The following is a 23,626-nucleotide window of genomic DNA, read 5'->3' on the forward strand; positions in this document are numbered from 1 at the left end:
AAATGTGATTTGTATAATATAAACTGTATAATTACTGTCAACTATCACCATCATTATTATGTAAAATCTGGTTTCCGTACATTTTACTTTAGATAACATGCTTTTATATTGGGTTTTTGTTTGTTTGGGGGCTACGCTGGGAATTGCTCAGGGATTACTCCTGGCTTGGCACTCAGAAATCACTCATCACAGTCCTCAAAGGGGACTATATAGAAGACTGAGGATGAAAAACAGATTGGCTGCAAGCAAGGCAAGTGCCTTACCCACTGTACTATCTCCAGTACTTAATGTGCTTTCTTAATTTCTTTTATAGCTTTCAAAACCTTACTTCATATCTGTTTTAGAAATTTTCCTGCCTGACTGCTAAATCTGTAAAGTAAATCTGTAGAGTAGCATGTATTTGCCAAATATCCTTAAACTTTTTGCAATTTGATGAGTTTAGTGTGTGGTTTCAAGATTTAGGTTTACATTTAGAATAATTAGATTGCTCCTTATTGTACTCAATAAATTTCTGTTTATTTATTGAGTATGTATATTGGACTCTTAAGAGGAAGGAAAAAAACAAACAAGAACGGACAGGTATATGGATAATGTACTAACACAGAGAAGGAAAAAAAACAAGGTTCTCTTGTCAGCACCACACAGTCTCTCAGTACCACCTGGTATGGTGCTAAAAACAAAACAAAATAAAACTTTTAAAGACAAAAATAACCTAATAGAACCTATATGTAGTCAGGGTACAAGAACCAAAAGAATTATACAATAGTGTAATAATAACAGAGTATTGTAAAAAAAAAAAAAAAAAGAAAGAAAGAAATACATGATGCTATCAGGGGGAAATGACTTGCACGAAGGTTAGGGAATGCTTCCCTGAGAACATGATAATTCACCTCAAGGTACTTAACTTGTATGTGTGTTAGGGCAGGGGGCAAGGGGAGTTGATGAAGAGTAGACATAGTAGAACGGTGAGAGGCATATATGTATATTCCGTCAAGGGAATAGAAGTTATATGTGTTGGAAATAATCACTGACTCAACTTTTGGAGTGACTAATCAAACTTGGAGAAACTTAATGCTATGCTCCAAATGCATATACAGTGAGTTTATGGAAAGTAAGGGCCTGTACTCAGAAAAACTAATTTTTAATGCTTTATTTCTGTGCATTAGAGAAATATGCCAGGAATTTTACAGTAAGCCAGATATAGCAATAGCAAGAAAAGTAACTTAATCATCAAAAATTTAGTGAATCACTATGACTAGATTGTTTTGTCAGAGAGCAATACTGCAAGTCACTCTTTTCTTACCTTCAGCAAGAACACACAAAGGATAAATTGGCAACCACAGTGTTTGACTGAGCCATGTCAGGACATCATAGGAAATTCCCTAGGATTGCTAACATGCTGTATGTGTATCTGTGAAGGAGAAAAAAGCTTCATAAATATCCCTGCTGCTGTTCTCTTAGAAATAACAGAATATAATCGCCTTATTACATGGTTAAATGTAAAGAGAAAACTTTCAAGTGTGGGGCTAGGATATAAATCAGTAGTAGAGCACTTGACTGCATGTGTAGGTTCTGAACTCAATTCCTGGCACAAAGGTTTAAAAACAAGACACTTTTAAACTCAAAAGTGCATAGAATCCATACTTAGTTTCCTGTGAGTTAAGATGGAGGGAAAATAATTTAATGAGAGTGATCATCTGAAGGACTGGCTTCTCTCGTGGAGTATATCATGGCTAACTGTGGAAGTTAAAAGAGAAAAACATTAAGTCTTACCCCAGAAATTATGGTAACAAAGTTTCCTATTCTAACTAATTTTCAATTCCTCTTAAAAGCCACATCCATTTTAGGCACAAGCACTTAATTATTTAAAGGCAGACAGTAAATGTCTATATATATGAACTAAGTTTTTTATAAAAAGACAACTTCCACATTTTATTTTACAATCTGCTACTGTAGTAGTTTACCATATATAATTTATTTCAAAGATCTGACCTCTGTGGCCTTAATGATGATGGGCTCAGGGAAACTAGAGCACACACTTTACTGGTTAGTGCAGTAGGTTCCATACTTCATTGTTTGGTCTCCCACGGACAGCCAAATTTAAAAACAACAACAATCAGAAAACTGGCTTCAGGAGCTTGGTCTTGATATACTAGGTAGGTTTTAAACAATGTATTTGTGAATGTTATAAATGAAGCAGTCTGCTTCTCTATTTCTCTAAACAGGCAGTGCTTCTCCCATGTAAGCTATGAATGAAACTCACTAAATTCTGAGGTGCTACCCCTCAAACATCTGTTCAATAGTTCTGAAATAGAGCATGATAATTGTGTACAAATAAGTTCCTAATATCACTGGTCAGGGTCCAGAAAACTAATGGAATAGGCAATACATATGGCAAAACAAACCATCCCTGAAGACACAAATGGAAAGAAAAATCTCATATTCCACACCCAAATTACCTGCTTTAGAAGGCAATGATAAATTCCACAGTTTCACTTATGTGATATTAGAGAAGCTTTGCATTTACTTTTCCTATGTATAATACCACAATGTACAAACAGTAAATGTCCTTGAGGAAACATGATGATTTGAACCTTTACCAATCAAAGTGGGAAAAAAAATTCGATACTATCTTGTCTTTTTCTTATAAGATCATCTGCAAGTATCTTCTCACAGTATCAAAAGCACATTTTTAACAATAAATAAGTATCTTTATTTAAACCACTGTGATTGCAAACATGAATGTAGTTGGGTATCAGTCATAAAAATAATACCCCCCTCACCCAGATGCAACACATCCATCAACCTGTCCCATCTCCTACTCCATCCCCTTCATGCCTGTATCTGAGGCAGGCTTTCTACTTCCCTCAATATTGACATTGTTAAGAGTATAGTCTTACTCTTTGTGGTAATTTCACATGGTGAGCCGGTTCTTCTGGCCTTCACCTCTGGGGAATTTATTTCAATAATGTCTTTTCATTTTTCTTAAAACCCATAGAGGAGTGAGATTATTCTGTGTGTGTCCTCTCTTCTCCCTCAACTTATTTCAACTTAGCATAATAGATTACATGTACATCCGATATATAGGAAAATTTCATGACTTCATCTCTCCTGATGGCTGCCTAATATTCCATAGTGCATATGTACCACAGCTTCTTTAGCCATTCATCTGTTGAAGAGCATCTTGGTTGTTTCCAGAGTCTGGCTATTTGTAAATTACCGTCAAAAAGCACTTTTGATAAAGTCTGTGCTTATCATGGGTTTTGGATGTCATGCCTTAAGAATATATCACCACATTTCAAGATCAGAAAGATTTATCTCGATGTTCTTCTTCTATGTTATCATTTTTAGCTCTTACATTTAGATTTTTAAAACTTTTGGGCACATTTTTATAATAGTTTGAAGTAGGGGCCCAACTTCTTCATGTGGATAACAAGTTGCTACAATACCATTTGATGAAAAGGTTCTTTTCCTCCATTACATAGTTTTAGAATCTTTGTTAAAAATCAACCATAAAGGGTCAAAAAGATAGATGATCCAGTTGATAGGGCACTTGCCTTGCACATAGCTGACCCAGGTTCACAAATAATCCTGGTTCACAGCTGACCCGCCACTCCATATGGTCCCCCTGAGCATTACCAGAAGAAATTTCTGAGTGCAAAACCAGAAGTAAGCCCTGAGCATCACAGGGTGAAATCTCTTCTCCTTCCCCTTCAAAAAATGTGAGAAAGTATGTCTGGACTCTCTATTTTACCATAAAATCCTATGTCAATATTAGTGCCTACATTAGTTTTTCTCTATAATAAATTTTGAAATAGAAAACTGAATCTCCCAACTATGTTCTTCTTCAATTTTTTTTTATTTTGAGTTTCTACAAGGCTTAGGACTAGATTAATTTCTTCAAAGAAATCAGCAGGAATTCTGATAAGGGTTACATTATGTCTATAGATGATTTTGGGGGAGTGTTACCATATTAGCAATATTAAGTCATCAACCATGAATATCTGCTCTTTTTGCTTGGGATGCACCTGGAAGTGCTCAAGGCCAACTCATGGTTCTTCATTCAGGGATCACTTCTGGTGGAGGATCAACTGTGGTGAAGGATCAAACTTGAGCTAGGTATTGCAAAGTAAGCTCTTCCTTAATGATTGTACTATTTTTCAGACCCATTTATCTGGATATTAATGTAAATAGAAATGTCCTGTTAATTTTAGAATAAGTAATTCTAGTATATAAGTATACACATTGATTAAGCTTGTATCCCATAACCTGTTAAACTTGCTTATCAGTTATATTTTTAGTGGGTCACTTATATTTTTCTCATAAGATCAGGTGAGGTGCCAACATACTTTTACAGCTGTGTTGCTGACACTGATACATTCATATAATTTTCTTACCTAATTGCCATGGCTAAAACTTCGAGTTCAATATTAAGCTTAATAGAAGCAGCTAAAATAGACAGATTTGTCTTGTTATTTAAGGATTTTTTAGTAGATGTCTTTATCAAGTTAAGAAAATTTCTCAATCCTTGGTTTGTAGTTCATTCAAAGGTAAATTGGGAAAAAATATAGTCCCCACTTTTTAGGGAAAAATGAGTTTTAAAAGTTAAGTGTTCAGAAACATCACTATCAGTTTCGAAGAAATAAAAACATATGGGCATACAAAAGACCATACAAAGATCTTTATAGTGTTCTTTTCATTACCTCAAAGCAAAATTAATCCTAGTGTCCAACTTATGAACTATTATTCATAAAAATGATAAAATACCAGTACATGTGAAAATGTAGATGAACCATAAAAATATGCTAAATAAAAGAAGCCAGTCATAAAAATCCACAGACTATATAATTCTATTTATGTTCTTTTTCAGAAGAAATTTCAAAGAAATATATGGAGTAGGCATATCTATGCAGAAACTGTGTTAGTGGTTGCTGGAGGCTATTAGTAGGTATAGGGATCAGTGCTAAAGGTTTGAATTTTCATTTAAGGGTGTAAGAGTGATTTTAAATAAATGGTTTCAGGGACTGGAGAGAGTACAGTATGTAAGGTATTAGTCTTGCATGCAGCCAACCTGGATTCTTTCCTTGACACTTTATATGGTCACCCTGAGCACTTTCCATGAGTGATCCCTGTGTGCAGAATCAAGAGTAAGACCTGAGAGCAGCCAGGTATGGCCCACAAGTCAATAAAACAAATAAATAAAGAAATGAATTGATTTGCCCAAGATCCTAAAGTAAATAAGTAACAGGCAGGGTTCATCCTGAGTTCTACCTTTATCTTTTCTGATACCACAACACCATTCTCAATGCAAGAACTGCTTGTTTGCATTGGATCTATTGAGTTCATTTATGAGTTCTGTTATGTTTTTGTTTTGATGTTTGAGTCACATCTAGAAGTGCTCCGTGTTTACTCTTGGCAGGCTTTGGGGATCAAATGTGATGTCAGGGATTGAACCCAAGTCAGCCACAAACTCCCTACCTGCTATAACATTGCTCTGGCCCCTACTGAGCTCATTTAAGTTGGAATCAACACTGAAAAAGTCAGGAATACTGGATAAAGTCACAGTCCCAAATGAGGCATTAGTGTCTCATGGAAATCAAGAGCTGCTTTAGAAGAGAATTTACCCCAACTCAATACAACTATTATTTAAAATTTTTAAATTAGTTTACTCAGTTATACATACAAAGAATTCATCATTTAGAGCCAGCATGGGTTTCGGCAGACCTCCGTTGTGCCAAAGGCCTTCTTAACCTGGCCTGGGGCCGGGTGCGGGACTTGGGTCACCCCAGCACCCCTCTACCTCTTTCCTCCGGAGCTCCAGAGCTTCCCCTGGGCCACATGCCTGGGCAAGCCAGCAAGGTGGGTTCCTGGGAGGAGCTAATGGGGTACCCTAGGCTTTCCCCACTCCCACGCCGGCTCCAGAGGGAGGCTTAGGGTGTGGGCTTTGAACTTCCAGCCTTCCAGCTTGGGAAGGATCTCCTTCCTTCCTGGGAGTCGGGAGTCTCGGCCAGTATGGGTTTCGGCAGACCTCCGTTATGCCAAAGGCCTTTTTTACACTTGAAGGAGCTTAACTGGGGGTGGCAGATAGTTGCTCGGCTGTACTCAGGCAGTCACTGGTAATTTCATACCAGTCTACATGTTCCAAAGACAATATATTAATAGTACTCCATATCCTTAAGTATGTTTTTATGTATGCAGAATGTCCATTTTGTATTCTGCTCTTTATCACACCCCTACAAAACTCATTTTTACTCTTTAACTCTCTCATCCCAAACTATCATTACTCCACATTTACACTTTTTAACTTCAGCACTGCACCATCCAAAATCACAGACCAACGTGGTACACTGGATTTAACACCCACCCAACTATTTCAAAAGCATAAAATAGCAAATATGCCCTTTGAATTTTATATATCTATTTTCTTTGACAGCTATATCTCTTACTTAATATTCTCTTATACAGTGACTATTTACCCTACTTTTTATCTTTTCTTCTCTTTGTGAACTGATCAATAAGGAATTTGGTGAAAGATTTCCTCAGTTTATCGCTTATGTATGAACCTAGTCACGGGGATTGTAGGACTTGTTCTTGCAGCCCCTATATGTACCAATAATGCCACGTGGCATTATTCCTTGTTTGCATAAGCACATTAAAATGGTGAAATTCTATACATACAAATAAGTTATTATCTAATAGAGGTGGAAACACACAAAACTTGTAGTGCAATTGGACCTTACACCCTGAACACTGACATAATGACCTGGCACAGGCCTCAGAAGAATGGGCATTCTCCATTCACCCCTGAACTAGGGAAGCCACCTACAAAACATCCAACATTGTCTATAACATCACCTGGAAGCAATCCTCTACCAAGGAAGACCCTACTGCTGCTCTGACATCGACCTACTCAAAAGAGACTTCCCTTAACACTGAGAAGACTTTACAACAATAATGTACTGCTTACTGGACAGGGCTCTCTGCATTGCCATTTAATTGTGAGGTGAAACTAGAGGATGCTCAACACCAGCCTGACTTCAATGTAGGATATTCAGATTCCAGGATCTTTTGCAAACAACAGAGACTGTTTGAAAATTAAAACTGTATTGGTACTACAGTCAAGGACTTGGATTAGACAAATTATTCTGCCAGAACCTAGAGCTGGTCTTATGCCAGAAAACTTCAGGAATAGGATCTCCTTGTATTTATGCCAAGGCTTTTCCTTTCCATGTCACCCATATTTTGGTGGGCCTATGCAAACAATAATTGCCACTCTAACACCGTTTTTACTTTGCTCCTTTGACTCTAAACGTTAAATTAAAAAAAACCTACTTAAACTTTGAGGTTAACATAAACTAATATGCATATACATGGAAATGTAAAAAATACTATGCCTTCAATGTTTCAGGAGTTACACAAATATCATGGCTTTAAATTGCTTTGTGTACCACTAAGAAATGTTTTATTGTATATCTGGAGACTTGTGGGACAAAGTAATTGTACATGGGTTCTGTTTTATTTCTTCTTAATGTTCCTTGACTTTATGTTCAAAATTAAGGTGCCAGCAAGGGGATTTCTTCTGAGAACTCTGTTTATTGGTGATTGTCCTTCCACTGTAATTTTACCTAGTCCTCTTTCTTTGTGTCATTGTTCTCATAATTAAAATAAATAAATAATTAATTAAAAAAGAATTCATCATTTAATTAATTTTTGGAGGGTTTGAGAGAATAGGCCATACCTAACAGTACTAAGAATTTAATCCTGATTTGGGGCACAGAGGGTCAGAACTTGTGGTCTTCCAGAGACCATATGAGCAAAAGAGATAGAGATATATAGAGATAGAACCAAAGTGGGCAGTAACAAGGCAAATGCCTTACCCAATAAACAAAAATTGTGCAAGCTGTCTTGCACAATTACAGAATTTTAATTTAGCAAGATAAGCAGTTTATTTTGATAGCTGAGCCTGTTATTTAGATATATTTCAATTCAGCTAAATTATTGACAATATAATAATCACAGAATTTATATAACCTGCTGGTGTCTTTGCCTGCCTAACTCTATTCATTTTGTCAGGTGTGTCATTTGTGAAAACTGGAGAAGCAATCATGATACAACCCTCAGTGAGCCACTGAGTTCAGAAGGTTAGTTCACACCACAACTGGTAGATATCATTCTAGACTCATCTGACTGCAAATATAGCAATTAGAAACTGAAGACAATAGATAGAACAAGTGTTCTTAACCTGAGACCCTATGCTTTCCAGGGAGTTGACCAAAGAACATAGTATTTGAACTCAAAGGAATCGGAATTTAAAAAAAAATGTATAAATATAGAGCTGCATTTCTCCCCGCAAAGACATGGACTGTCTACATAAAATATTCTAGCATTTACGGAAACAAACTCTGTAAATTCAGACTCTGATATTCTATAAGTATCGCTTTGCTTATTAAAATAGCATGTACGAGTGATTGCAAGGAATGCCTTTCATTAGCGAACAGCTGTGAGGTTTATTCCAAATTGGTGTGATGCCAAGTCTTCTGCTGGAAACCTGAATGCACTGATTTGCTCTTGTAATACCATGATAGGTTTTCATTATCTTTGATATGCCCATTATCAAAAGCACTAAAAATACATTTTCATATCAAGATTATATTTGAAAAAGGGTTATGTTTTTTTCTCTCATGCAGAGTAACCAACTGTAAGCAGCTATTACTAGCTTCACTGTAGAAACCAATTTGGCTTTGTTTTAAGAGATTATTTTGCCTCCTTACCTAACCATATCCAATAGATTCCAAAAGATGAATAAAACACACACCACATATTTCTGTTGGATTTCCTCTTGACTGGTGATCACCACAAAGAAGATGATTATTCTTTCTGTGAGCTAACAACAATAAAAACAAACAGCAAAATCAAGAATTAGGATCATCTGTGAAGCATGGAGATATCTTTCTAATTTTAAAAACCAGAGTTCTTTTGAAAAGTGTGCTTTAAATGGAAATGTGCATACATTAACATCTCTGAGGGAGCAGAGTTATGCATAAATTTCATTTTCTCCCTTTTATTTTTCCAATTCTCCTACTTGTATATGATTAATGAAAAGATAACATGTTTTTTCTAAATCAGGATTATTTCCCTTCTTCTGATACATACACACATGGTCTTATTGTAGCAAGCTTTTATTGAGTGTTACCATTATTTGTATGTAATGAAAACATGGGCTTGTTCTAAAGAGTAGTAGTGGGAGGAAATTGTGGAGCAGAAACTAACACAGTGTGAATAATGCTGACAGGAAGGTGTTATGTATGGAAACCCAGGGAGGGAGACACCTGCCAAGAAAAAGAGATCTAAAGATATTTCTGAAGACAAACAACTTTCAGTCAGATTTTCAAAAATGGATAGAAGGAGCAGAGAAATAAGGTTTGGTCCCTGATACCCCTTATGTAACCCTTGAACCAGGAGTAATCCTTGAACACAGTCAGATGTGTCCCCCTCCAAAAAAAAAATAATAATAATAAAGAACAGGTAAGTATTGGCAGGCCAACTGGATAGAGAAAAGGCATTCAAGATAGAAGGTAGCCTAGAAAAGAGGTGTGAAAATGCAGATTGTACCTGCAAATAAAAGAAAAAAAGAAAAACCCACCCTGGGTGGAGTTGAGTGCACAGAGGAGATTAATAAAAGAGAAAATTAAAAAATGTGTTTGGAGCTGGGTTACAAAAGATTTTAAATGCCATACCAAAAATATTCCAATTTCATTCATAGTGAAGTCATAACAGCCTTTAGTATGAAAAGGGGTAGTAAGTTGCAGACTTAAGGGAGGTTAATATAAACAACCCCCCATAAATTGTAGTTTAATATAAAATATAAAGTCTAATCTAGTGTTGGACGAGGCCTTCCTCAGCATAACATGGTGCCTATAGCCCCTTTAGTTGGTCAGTCTGAAGGCTCATGATAACGGGTGTAGAAATAATCAAAAGCAGTCAGTTAAAGTTTCAGGAGTCAACCAGCTCTTTTTCATGACCCTAACCGCCATGTCTGAGGTTACCCTTCCCCAATGCCCTATATTAATATCACCTGGATGGTCAGAATACCCACACCTGGGAGAGGTCAAGGTTTGAATAAAGAATGTTAGGTGTTGCATGGGGGAAGAGGAGGCAGAAAGAAAGGCAGCAAAGAAGTAAGGGAACAGCTGAAAGAGAGAGGCAGAGAGCCAGAGGAGGAGTAGCTTAGAAGAAGCTGCTTGGAATAAGCTGAGCAAAGAAGCCCTTTGAGGAAATGCACATGGCAGTTAGGAACCTGGAATAACCAAGACTCCTATAAAACTGACTGCTTGTGATTATTTCTACCTTACTACCCTTCTCCAGACCCGTCGCTGAAGGGGTAAAGGTGCCGAGCTAAAAAAGGCCTCACCCCAACACTAAAATTTTAGATATTACATATTTATATTAAAACAATAAACTACTGGAAAATACAAAGAATTTAACATATTTTTTTCAAGCAAGTAAGCACACAATTAGAATTCACACTGTTATGGTTTAGTTCCAATTATTGCCCCCTAAAAATATTTCTCTCAGGCCCAGAGTGATAGCACAGCGGTAGGGCATTTGCCTTGCACACAGACAAACCGGAATGGCCCGGGTTCAATTCTTTGCATTTCATATGGTCCCCCAAGCCTGCCAGGAGTGATTTGAGTGCAGAGCCAGGAGTAACCCCTAAGTGCTGTTGGGTGTGGTCCAAAAACAAAATAAATAAAGTATTTCTCTTTCTCCAATCTAAAATATAATTTTGTAATAAAAAATAAAACATTAGGGTGTAGAAAAAAATAAATAAAACAAAACACTACATTGTATTAATATTTTCTATACACTATTTATTTTGTGTGCATTTTTAATAGAACAATTTACACTTGAAAGTCAAATAATATTTTTGAGTGGGTAAGCTAAGATAAAAGCAAGGATCACTAAATTACTATATTAAATAAAAGCCTATCAATAATAATTTATGACTTAGAATCATAAGCTGTCAATCCTAGGAAGTCACTGTATGCAGAGAAATACAAGATTTGCCAACAGTGGAGCACATGATATGATCAGAAATCCAGATATATAAACTGAGGATGTTTATGATTATAGTAGTGAGTCAAGCTTAAGTCTTGCTTGGCTAAGGGAATTAGACATGATTTAAATCTTAGTCAATCTATGGAAACAATCCATGTAGCTATTTTTCTTTTTTCAGCATCTCTTTACAATGCCCCAGTTTCTTGATTTAATTATATCATAAACTATATGTAACTGCAATTATATTTACTAAATAATCTAAGTTTGTTGTCATAACACCTGGCAGACTTTAGATATGAGATCTTCACAGTGAACAAGTAAGTAGCCACCACTTAATCTCACATTTGGTCAGTACTTGCTAATTAAGAATATCTTAATTTTTGATAAAAGTATCAGGAAGCTCAGCAATAATGCATATGCCTGGCATGTATGAGACCTGAGTTTGATCAGGTACCTCAAAATATAAGCTCAGGAAATAAATGAGCACCTAGATACAATGTATTTCTAATAATGTTATTAACATACTGATAGAAAAAATATAGGTACTACTTACTAAAATTATATTTTCTGGATATAAGCCAAACACCACCTTTTTACAAATAAGGAATTTGAAAGCTAACAAAACTAAGTGGTTTGCCCAAATTAGAACCAAACCTGAAGTCACATAGATACATAGATGTTTATAGCTCTATATAGCTGTATATATAATAGTGAATCAAGAGGGTTCTTGCTAGCACATCTCCTAGTCAATGAGCCCCAGCACAACACCTAGAAAACACCACACTACAAACATGGCAATGGGGAACAAAGCAGGCCTCCACCATGCATGCAGAATGGAGATGGCAGCTTTGATGACTCAAAAAGTGCCAACCACCTCTATAAACTCTCAGATAAAGAAGAAATATGAAGGATGCTCACAGAACTCAAAGAAAGTAATGAGGGGCTAGAGTGATAGCACAGTGGTAGGGCATTTGCCTTGCATGCAGCTGATCCAGGATGGACGGTGGTTCGAATTCAAGTGTCCCATATGGTCCCCCAAGCCAGGAGTGTCACTGGGTGTGGCTCAAAAACAAAACAACAAAACAAAACAAAAAAGAAAGCATGGAACAAATGGAAAGAACCACAAGTAAGAATCAAGAGGTTATGGAAATAGAAATGAGAAAACTTCAAACTGAAATAACAGGACTGAAACACGTGACAGTGAAATGAAAATCTCACTGGAAAGCCTCTCCAACAGAATAACAGTGGCTGACTGAGAACCGAATCAGTGAGCTGGAAGATGAGATGCATGACAAAATAATTCTTGCTTATTTAAGGGAACTAGAATGTGCAGTATAGGGACTGAGGAGAAATGTAGAGTTTATGCTTAGAATACAGAAGGCCGAGTTCAAGTCCCAGAACAACATGAACCTCCAAGCACCACCAAGTGTGGCTCTGGTAGCCCTCAGTATTAGAAAAGCACAGTTGTGCAGTTCGTCTGATCCAACTGTTCACTCTATCCAACTCCTTTGAGAATGGGCACTACAAAAACTGCACAGGAAAAATAAAAACAAAACAGAAAACATGCATTGTCCCTCCTCTGTACATCACTACCACCATTTGCTACACATATACACTCCACTAGCTAATTGTGCTGCTTTTAGGAATAACTTATTGTGATATTTTGGGAGACCAAGGCCCTAAAAGAGAAGTTGGTGATGAATTAGAAATCTCACAAAAATAACATTCAGAAAGCATCCAAATAAGTCGACCTGGTTTTCAGCCCGCTGCAAAGTAGCTGGACACCACACAATTTTTAGGACATTGGATACAGTTTGCTGTGAGCACCATGTAAGTCAGTCACATTCTCAACTACTCTTACTTCACTTGAAAATGGGGAAACAGGAAGCCAAGAATTGTTACACAACCTGAGAGGGGCTTTTGGTCATTTGAAAACAGAAGCCTCAGAGTTATCCCATAATGAGAAGTTTCATTGTCTGCAGAATTCTAATAAGAGAAAGGAGATGAAAACGAAACTTCAGACACCCTGACTGAGATTTTTTTTCTAATATCATGTCCTTTTTATGAGAAGCACAGAAGAGACAGTAGATTAATAAAAGACCTAGAAGACAGAAATGTCTGAGAGATAGAGAGGAAGACATAAGATAAAACAATATCAATAACTGGCCCAGGATGGGAATGTTAGTCTCTTCCTTTTTGACTTACCTCACCAACAATGCTTAATAAATTTGGCAGCAGAAAAACTGGACCTGGTTTCTCTGGACTATTCCTGACTCTGTGTTCAGAGTGACTTCTGGAAGTGTTAGGGTTAGGTTGTATTGCAAGGCAAACACATTACTTCCAGCACTATCTCTCTAATCACACATATGTAACGTTTGGGTTATTTTTTTTTTTTTTGGTTTTTGGGTCACATCTGGCAGTGCTCAGGGGTTACTCCTGGCTCTATGCTCAGAAATCGCTCCTGGCAGGCTAAGGGGACCATATGGGATGCTGGGATTTGAACCACCAACCTTCTGCATGCAAGGCAAATGCCTTACCTCCATTCTATCTCTCCGGCCCCATATGTAAAGATTTTGAGCCCCAATAGCAGTAGACTTTACATTCTCCAATTTGAATTAAAACTTTCATTGAATATTTAGATCTAGAGAGATAGTACAGCAGGTAGGGTGCTAGCCTTGCATGCAGCCAAACTGGATTCGATAACCCTGTATCCCATATGGTTCCCTGAGCAACACAAGAGTGATTCTGGAGTGGAGATTTAGGAATAACTCCTAAATACTGCCAGATTAAAAAAAAAAACCTAATTTTTAATCAACAAACCAAAATGCAGTTTATTATAGTAATCCTATTTCTGCAGCAGTTTCCCAAAAGGTTGCCTACCACGAACTTTTAGAAGAAAAAAAAAAAGACTACCTCCCTAGAAATGAGAAAACACAAAGAAAGCACTTTTTAAAGCAAATGCAAAGAGCACTACACCCAAGGACCCCCACCCTTCAAAATCATTCCTACTATGCCAGAGGAGATATCACCCACTTTGGGAAAGTGTGCTCAAATTTTAATCAATAATTATTTCTGGGGTTTCTGTGATGGGTTTGTTTGAGGATGGGATAGAGGTATAGACTACAATTTACAGTTCTCAGGGACTAGTGCTGGCTCTTTGTTTAAGGAGTGACCCTTAACTGTGCTTGGATAACAAGTGCAGTACTGAGAATGGAACCAGGGTAAGATGTGTGCAAGAAAAGCCCCTTATTTGCTATTCTATTTTTCTAGCTCTATTCTGGAATTTTTGGAACTTCAAAAGTCAGGTCTCTAAATTATACAGTAATTTCTTTTAGAAGGCAAATCTATGTAATTCTGGAAAGTATAAAACAATGTATACATTTTCTATACATATTTAAGATGGTCTTTGTTTTTATTCTCCAAATTCACCTAGTTTGTTTCCTACATGTATTCTCTATATTGTCGATCAATAAAATGGCTTAATTTTGAAAACAATATTTTGACATGAAATAATTATCAGCCAATTTATCCTTAAAAAGTAAAATGCTCCAGGGGCTGGAGAGATAGCATGGACATAAGGCGTTTGCCTTTCATGCAGAAGGACGATGGTTCGAATCCCATCATCTCATATGGTCCCCTGTGCCTGCCAGGGGTGATTTCTGAGCGTAGAGCCAGGAGTAACCCCTGAGCACTGCTGGTGTGACCCAAAAACCAAAAAAAAAAAAAAAAGTAAAATGCTCCAAAAGCATACCAAATAAAATGTGATTTTTGAGTTTATTATTAATTCAAATTAATGCAACCCATAGAGGGTAGAGCAGAATTTCAATCAAGGTCTATGAGATGTTATAGCAGATAAACACGTGTACCTCTCCTTCCCAGCTGTATTTAGCAATTTAACACTAGTAAAAATTAATGAGAAATGAGTGAGAAGGATCCTATTGTATGGATAGTAGCAAAGGATTTTTTTTTTTTTTTGGTTTGGGGACCACAACTGGTGGCCCTTGGAGGGTACTCTTGACTCTGCACTCTGGAATTACTCCTGGCAGACTCTTTCCCTTTGCTAGACACCCTGTACTGTGGAGTGGTGAGGTTTTCTTCAGTTCATGGATGCACTCCTCGGGGATTAAGCTCAGGATGCCCTAGGTTCTTCCTAAACCAGAAAGTTGTCTGCTGTTCACTTTATCTCAATGAATTTCCCTTGCACGCAGCACAGGGATTTCAATTTGCAGACTTGCCCTTGCCAGGCAAGCAGCAGGAGTTTTAGCCCATTGTGCCATTCCCCAGGCCCCTGATTGTGCCAAGTATTGTGAGTGGGTTCCTTCCCATGAAACAGCCCAGTGATGGTAACAAAGCCAGACATCAAGCCCATATCGGGAGTGGGAATAGTAGAGATAGTCCAAGGAAATTGCCTTTAACTCAACTGACTCATTTTGATCCCTGGAACCCCATATGGTTTACTGAACATTTACTTGAGTGATCTGTGAGCACAGAGACAATAGTAATTCCCAAAAAAAGGCAGGGTGTGTGCCCCCCAAAATCTAAATGACTCCACAGGGATTTGTGAGAATCTCACAGCATTGTGAGAATAGGCAATGACTGTGAAATCTTGTCCCAGAGAGGACCTCTGAAATGTACAGATCCACATACATAATTTGCTGTCTTGAAATTTCTTTCTGTGCCTTATTTCATGGAATTATTATTTAAAGTGAATTACAAATTGATTGTTTAATTCCCATAAAGTCAAGCTGTAAGAGAGTAAGGTAGGAAACAGATTATATGTAGTGATAATAATACAATAGCAATAGTAGTAATATAAAGTTAAAACTTACCTGTAGAAATCTAGGGAGAAAATAGTTTGATTCAATGCCAACAAATATGTGCAGCAACTCCAGGAGGGAAATGGACTGGCAAAATCGCATCACAAGCCCAATCGCGTAAAAAGTGTCAACTACTGAATCTGTGTCCAATGAATTAAAATACAGATATTGTAAGTAAAAATTAGATCACATTCTAAATATATGTATCCTTCTGAAGAAAAATTGAAATATGTACTTCTTTCTTCATTGCACATGTAAGAAATTTACTGAGACTTCTAGAAGTATGAGCACTAAAATGCAAACAAATACAATGCAACACTTTGTATTCTGTCCTTTTATTTAACTGTGCCTCTCCAGAAAGAAGTTAAAAACTTGAAGATACCCAAGGTATAGACAGATTTATGACCAAAGTTATAGTATTCCCCAAAGATTATATTATAAAACTATTTTCAATTAATAGTCACTGCTTAGAATCTAGAGAATATAAATTGAAAATAGATTGGAGGTTAGCTTGTTTTGAAAGCCATCATGCCCACTTTCAAATGACAAGAAAACAACAAAGATAAGAACAAGAACCTATAGCTATATACTAATTTTTATATACTCTACACAAATGTACATTTGATTAGTGTTTCTGGATTTTTTTGTTTTGTTTCGTTTTTAACACTTGAGCTTTAGTATTATGATGGAGACTTCGGTTTTGCATTGCAGAGAGACAAACTGAAATCCTATACTTGGTAAGAGGTGAAATAGAAAACAAACAAAAAAATTTTTTTTTTAGTTTTTGGGCCACACCAGGTGATACTCAGGTTACTCTTGGCTATGCGCTCAGAAATCGCTCCTGGCTTGGGGAGGGGACCAGATAGTATGCTGGGGGAGGAGGGAATCAAACTGTGATCTGTCCTAGGTTAGCGTGTGCAAGGCAGATACTCTACCACTTGTGCCACTGCTCTGGCCCACAAACAAATATTTCTCTGACTAGAATAAAGTTATTAGTTTGGTTGCGGGTTTTTTTTTTGGGGGGGTGGTTTTTGGGTCACATCTGATGGCACTCAGAGGCCACTCCTGGCTCTGCACTCAGAAATCGCTCCTGGCACAGGGAACCATATGAGATGCTGAGTTTCAAACTACCATCCATCCTGGCTCGCCTGCATGCAAAGCAAACGCCCTCCCACTGTGCTATCCCTCTGGCCCCAACAATTAGTTTGTATTTTTAAATGAAGTATAGGAGATAGTTACAGGAGGTAGGTAACATGCTTGCCTTGTATGTGGCCAACATATTTGATCCTTCACATCACTTATGGTCCCCTGGGTACTGCCAAGGGTCACTCCTGAGCACAGAGCCAGAACTAGCCCCACGATGACTGCAGAGTGTGATCCAAAAACAACAAAAACAAAAATTGCTTTTGAAATTAAATGTTTCCATGCTAAAAAAAAAATTTCTGGGTAGCCATCAAGTAACAGAACACATGCATTGTATGCTTGTGTCCCTGGGTTTGATCTCTAGTACTGCCTAGGATCCAATAACCAAAATAAATGTTTTCCTCAGAAAGGTTTGGCTGCTAAAGATCATGCACATAATTTATAAGACCCAAAGTTTACAGCTTTTCTGCAGCTGTTAGGTAAGCCCTAATATCAGCACCCCATTTCACAGGCAATTTGTGATATATGATGAATTAATACTCATGATCTTGAGGGGTTGTCACACCCAGAAATATTCGGGGGTTACTCCTGGTTCTGCACTAAGGAAATATTCCTGGTAGTATGAGGACCATAGTGATGTGAAGGATTGAACCTGAATCAGAGCATGCAAAGCAAGAATGCTATTTGTACTATCTTTTCAGTTCCAATATTCACACTCTTATCCAGAGTCCTGCATTTATTGAACAGAGCATATAACTCTGTGAAGAAAGAAAACTTAGAAGGTATCACTAGTTCAGGTAATTAGATTAGATTGCTGTTGATCTACTTAATTTATGCGTTGATTCAAAACTGCATGTTTTGTTGTTTTCAGTCTGCATTCATATGAATAGATTATATTCTTTTTATAATAGCAACCATAATTATATGACAGGATAATAATTAAGAAATCAGTGCACAGCTGACTAAGAACAGTTTTCCCACTAGAAAAGCTTAAGAACCTGTTCAATGCATGTGACTTGTGTGTGAATGACCTGTAATGTATCTGTAATTTTTTTCAAAGTCACAGCTAATTTTTAAGGCCTAGAATTGAAGATTGTTTTCTAACAACATAAAGACAAATTTCCCATAGCCTAAGATCTCTTCTGCTAGGAGAAGCCAAACATTCTGTTGAAATTCAAGCCTGGGTCTTAGCAAAATCAGAAATCTATCTGTACATTTTCAGTAATAAAATGCCAGAGCACTGTGGTCAGAGCAGAGGCTCAAGCGGTAAGATTAGCATGTGCTAACCTAGGACAGGTCGAGGTTCAATCCCCTGGTGTTTCATATAGTCCCTCAAGCCAGGGGCGATTTCTGAGTGCATAGCCAGGAGTAACCCCTGAGCATCACCGGGTGTGGCCCAAAAATACACACAAAAATGCAACATACAATTATCTATAGTACATTCATTATACAAGTAGATTCATTTCCTTATGATACAGAAGTATGAATTGATGAGCACAGCATGACTTTCCCCTGCTATCTTCTACATGTTTGTTTTTAGCTGAAACCAGCACTTACTCAAATTGTCAAGTCACCAACTGTTGTAAACTGTGATGACACTTATCCATGTGAAGATGGAGTATGAATATTATTTTGACAGTCATTTAGTGATTCACTTTTTAAAAGACTGAAATGCTGTTCAAAATTGTTACTTTTTAGGAAACTGGAGGAAGCTTATTACAAACTCTTAAATGCAATGCTTGTATATAGGATGAGTCACCTACAAAGTGTATTATTTTCCTAGAGACAAACAACTCTTTCAGGGAACCAAACAGCAGTATAGGGGATATTATGCGAGATTTTCATTTACCTTAAACTTGGGGTATAAACACATGGGAAGAAGTTGGCTAATCTAATGTCACACTGGGATATTTAGACTGCCTCAAAATACACCATATCTGCTAAGGTTTTATTCAGAATCCAAACGAAGGAATGCAATAGCACTACCTCATTGCCACGGTCTATTTGCCAGGCAAACTGTCCCCTCAAAAGATAACCAATCTCTTTTCCTTCCATTCTCCTCCTCCACTTGGCCTTTGCAATAAGCAAAAATTCTTATTACTAAAAAAATACAATCAAAGTTTAGAATGTAAGATATTAGATGAAATTCACAGAAGTTTAAAAATCAATTGAGCAGAATAAGATAAGAACAAGAATTAAAAGTCAAACATAAAAACAAACTAAAGTTTTTACCTTTTCCAAATGAAAAGAATCTGACTATCATATTTGTAAATATCCATGAGTGGCCACAGAACTGGATTAAGTAGTAAGTGAAAAGATAGGCATTCTTCATATACCTACAAATACAAGGGAATATCATTAACACTTCCATAATTATTCATCTTCAGCATTGTACACAAGCCTTCAAGCTATAGGCCATCTGAGCAAGTAAGAGAAAATTATACTATACCATAATATTTATTTAATAACCCCCAAACACTCGCAGTTTTCGTTTGTTTGTTTGTTTTTTTGAAGGGCAAACATTTGACCACATTTGGTTTGCTCCTGGTGGAGTTCAGGGAAATATGGAGTGCGTGCCATGAATCAAATCAAGTCTGCGACATGCAAAAAGCCTTACCCATTGTACTATCTCCCTGGCTCCACAGCAGATGTTTGTTTGTTTTTGGGGCCAGATCCAGTGGTGCTCAGGGGTTACTCCTGGCTCTGCTCTCAGGAACCACTCCAGTTGAGCTCTGGAGACCATATGGGATGCTGTGGATCTTAGGTCAATCTTGTATAAGGCAAATGCCATATCCCCCACAGCAGATTTTTAAAGGGTGCATTGCAAATGCAATTTGTTAACAGGGAAATTTTTATTTCATTCAAAGGGAAAGTTTATGCTTATAGTTCTATTTCAAAATCTGCTTTCTTGAACCGATACTGATTTCTTTCCACATTGACAAAGTTTTTTCCTCACTTTGCAAACTGCTTTGAATACTTGGAAGATAGCAGGAGAGACCTGGTATGGTCATTATGTGTTTCAGTAGCTCAGCCTGCTAAAAGCAGCTCTTGAGAGAAAACTGATTTACTTAGAGGAGACTAGTGAAGGAATTATCCCAAACAGCTGTTCTCTCAGTAATCAGACTTGGCAGGCAGGGGGTGATATTATGAGGAGAGAATTGGGCTGCATCAGGTAATGTTCCGTGCCTATTCCTGGTTCTGTGCTCAAGGGCCACCCTTGAGTGTGCTGGGGACCATATGTAGTGCCAAGGGTCTGGGTGAAATGCAAGTCATGCATTATAATCTCTGTACTATCTCCCTTTCCTTAGTACTTGAGCTTTGTTTTTTTTTTTTGTTTGTTTGTTTTTTTTTTGTTTTGTTTTTTGGGCCACACCCGGTGTTGCTCAGGGGTTACTTCTGGCTGTCTGCTCAGAAATAGCTCCTGGTAGGCACGGGGGGGGGGGGGGGAAACCATATGGGACACCGGGATTCGAACCAACCACCTTTGGTCCTGGATCGGCTGCTTGCAAGGCAAACGCCGCTGTGCTATCTCTCCGGGCCCAGTACTTGAGCTTTTGAATACATGATGTAATTGGGGTCAACTGGGTTGGAGAAATAATACAATAAGCAGGGCACTTGTTTTGTGGCTGACCTGTTGTGATGGCACACTGTGTGTGGGCCTGACATTCCAGGTGATCCCCCTCCCACCAGGATTAATTCATGAGTGCAGAATCAGGAGCTAGTCTTGAGCACTACCAGGTGTAGTCCAAGACAAACAGAAAAATCCTCGGACTCCTGCTATATTTGGCAAAGATAAATCATTCCCTTCACTAATGACTGAAAGAAAGCAGATTAGTGGCCCAGAGCAGGAACCGTATGGCAATACTGTTTTTTTTTTTTTTTTTAATGGGCCACTATAGCGCAGTACAGGTTTTAAAGGTACAAGGCATGCAACTGATCCCATTGATCACTGGTTCTTTTTTCGTTTTTGGGCCACACCCGGCAGTGCTCAGGGGTTACTCCTGGCTGTCTGCTCAGAAATAGCTCCTGGCAGGCATGGGGGACCATATGGGACACCTGGATTCGAACCAACCACCTTAGGTCCTGGATGGGCTGCTTGCAAGGCAAACACCGCTGTGCTATCTCTTCGGGCCCATTATCACTGGTTTTTAAGGGTCCCACAGCATTGCTGGGAGCAACCTGCAGCAATGAGGGGTGTGTCCCTGGAAACCCTCAGCACCAAGAAGTGTCCCAGCAGCCTTTTTACCCAGCCCATTCATTTGTGAGTCACTGACTACGTTAGTGACAAAGCTGGGTTCCAGGCTTCCTGAGCAAGGGTTGGGAGACGCCAAAAAAGGGGATGGAGGGGGGACAGCTGGGGTTAAAATAAGATTCGACTGAGGGTTACACATTTTGAGGGAGTTTAAAAAAGCATCGTTTGCAGAGTTCCTCCAGGGGTCACAAGGGCGGTGGGAGTGGCTTTGCCACTACAGATGAAGTTTTCTCCCAGTTAGAGAAGTGAAAGTTCTGAGCATTGTTACTAAGCAGATGTAGAGCCTCTTGAAAAATATATACGTAATATTTGGTCCGGAGGAGGAATTCCTGCCCGAGAAGCGTCAGAATACACTGGGTGTGGTAGTGATTAGCTCGACTCAGACCGGGGGGCCTTCCCCCTAGATGTATCATTGCCTTGATCTCCCTAAATCCTGTGTCCAGGAATCTGCAAATGCAATGGGCGTTTGTGCATCTAAAAATCACCCTGCAACCTGTATTCTGGAAAGAAAAGGGGAAAGGCTCGGGGTAGGGATGAAAAGAAATAAAGAGACCGCCCCAAAAGCAAGGTGGGTGACGACGAAGTCTGTCCGCCTCACTTCCTCATCTGTAAAGGGGGAAAAAGAGAAAAAGAGAACAGTCCTAAACATTGTCCAGAGAATGCACGGACTCCAGGGAGTGCATCTGAGGCCTCGCAACCTGCGGGGGGCGGGGGCATCCCGGCCCGTCCTTGCGGCGGCGCCCCCTTCCCTCCCTCGACCGAGCGCCCTACCTGGGCTGCAGCCAGGCGGACAGTGCCCCGGGCCCCATGGGCGACTGCTGCCAGGCCCTCCGGCAGGTCCGGGAAGGAGCAGGGTCCGGGCAGCACGGGCGGGCGATGTCCGCTGCTGCCAACACGGAAGGGCGGGGCCTCCACAGTCAGCAATTTTAAAAAAAACAACCAAGAAAAGTGCTCGAGGTCGTGCTTTGGGCGATGGAAATCCACTTCCCAAAGTTTCTGCTGCTCTGCGGGTGGGTGACTTTGAGGCAATTCAGAAAAGTGTCTGAAAGCTCCTTGCAATAATTGGCTCCTTCCATCACTGTCTCCTTCCTGATGTGGGAAGCTTAGACCCCCAAAATATGGGCCTTTTTTTTTTTAAGAGGATGCTGTTAAACATAGACTCCCCTAGACTACTTTTCCATAAGGGCCCAAATTTCTCAAAGATAAGGCATCCCGCCCTCTGGTGGTCCTTGAGGTCTCCCTGAGACTTGCAAGTCCATTTATGTGTTCTGCACCCTTCTGCACTTTTGCTGTCCCCACACTTTTAGATATTCTTGCTCTGACCTCTGGCAGCTTAGCATCCCAGACTCCATCTTCAAGTGAACTGCCTGCTTTCCTCTCTACTGGGAGACAGACTGCAGTGGCAAGTATGTGCCACAGGACCGCCCACCTTAAACACTGAGTTGCTTCCATATGCTGGTATTTGTTTCTTTGGGGAAAGGGTGGGCTTGTTTTTTGTTTTGTTTTGTTTTAGAGCCATATTTGTCTGTGTTCAGAGTTTACACCTGGCTTTGGCCAATTCTCACTTCTGACTGTGAAGGGAATCATTTAGGGTACTAAGAAGGAGCCACCTCAGCCTTCAGTTGCCAGTAGGAGGCAAGTTATTCAACTTCATACTATCTCTTTCAAACACTCCCCGCTCCCCGCATATTTTAGCAATTGTACTTTGGGCCTGAATGACAAAATGTTACTGAGCAGTATGTGGAGGTACAGGAGGAAGTGGCTAAATAGAAGTGACATAAGGACATTGCTAGAAGGTGTTGGGCATTTTGGTGGTGGTGAAGACACAGGATTGTTACACATGAAGATCACCAACCTTAGTACTATGGTAAACATATTACCTTAACTATAACAATGGGGAAGCGGAACAGTTGTAAAGTACCAACCTCATTTTACCTAAAAGGAAATTGATACTGAAAAAAAAGTCACTCCAGTTGAGACTCTAATAAAGAACAATATTCATGCTGCAAGAACAACTATTTTATTCTCAATTGGGTCTTTGGTTCTTCTTCCTAGTCCACTAGGACCTTTTATCTCACCTGGCATCCCTCTTCTCACCTCCGCATTTCTCTGCTACTTCTGCCAAAGCCTCCCCCTCCCAGAGACTCTCTCCCCACCCCATCCCCACAGTCGCTTCTTCCTGTTAACCTGTCAATTCTTTTTTTTCCTTTTTTATAATTATCTTTATTTAAACACCGTGATTACAAATATGATTATAGTTTATGATTACAGTCATGTAAAGAACACCCCCCTTCACTAGTGCAACATTCCCACCACCAATTGCCCAGATCTCCCTCCTCCCTACCCCCCACACCTG

The 23,626-nt window shown here is 38.9% G+C and overlaps 1 protein-coding gene across 1 annotated transcript in view; it reads right to left on the reverse strand.

The window, feature by feature from the left end:
* The window catches only part of HACD4 (3-hydroxyacyl-CoA dehydratase 4), a 28,630-nt gene extending 6,551 nt beyond the window's left edge, over positions 1-22,079 (reverse strand). Inside the window, 6 exon segments of the mRNA XM_049769388.1 lie at positions 1,304-1,382; positions 1,384-1,411; positions 8,772-8,884; positions 15,888-16,015; positions 19,251-19,354; positions 22,042-22,079. Coding sequence (XP_049625345.1) covers positions 1,304-1,382; positions 1,384-1,411; positions 8,772-8,884; positions 15,888-16,015; positions 19,251-19,354; positions 22,042-22,079 — 490 coding nt within the window.
* Positions 22,080-23,626: the final 1,547 nt, after the last annotated feature.

The sequence above is a fragment of the Suncus etruscus genome, chromosome 1, assembly GCF_024139225.1.
Source record: "Suncus etruscus isolate mSunEtr1 chromosome 1, mSunEtr1.pri.cur, whole genome shotgun sequence".
In the NCBI taxonomy this organism is placed as follows: Eukaryota; Metazoa; Chordata; class Mammalia; order Eulipotyphla; family Soricidae; genus Suncus; species Suncus etruscus.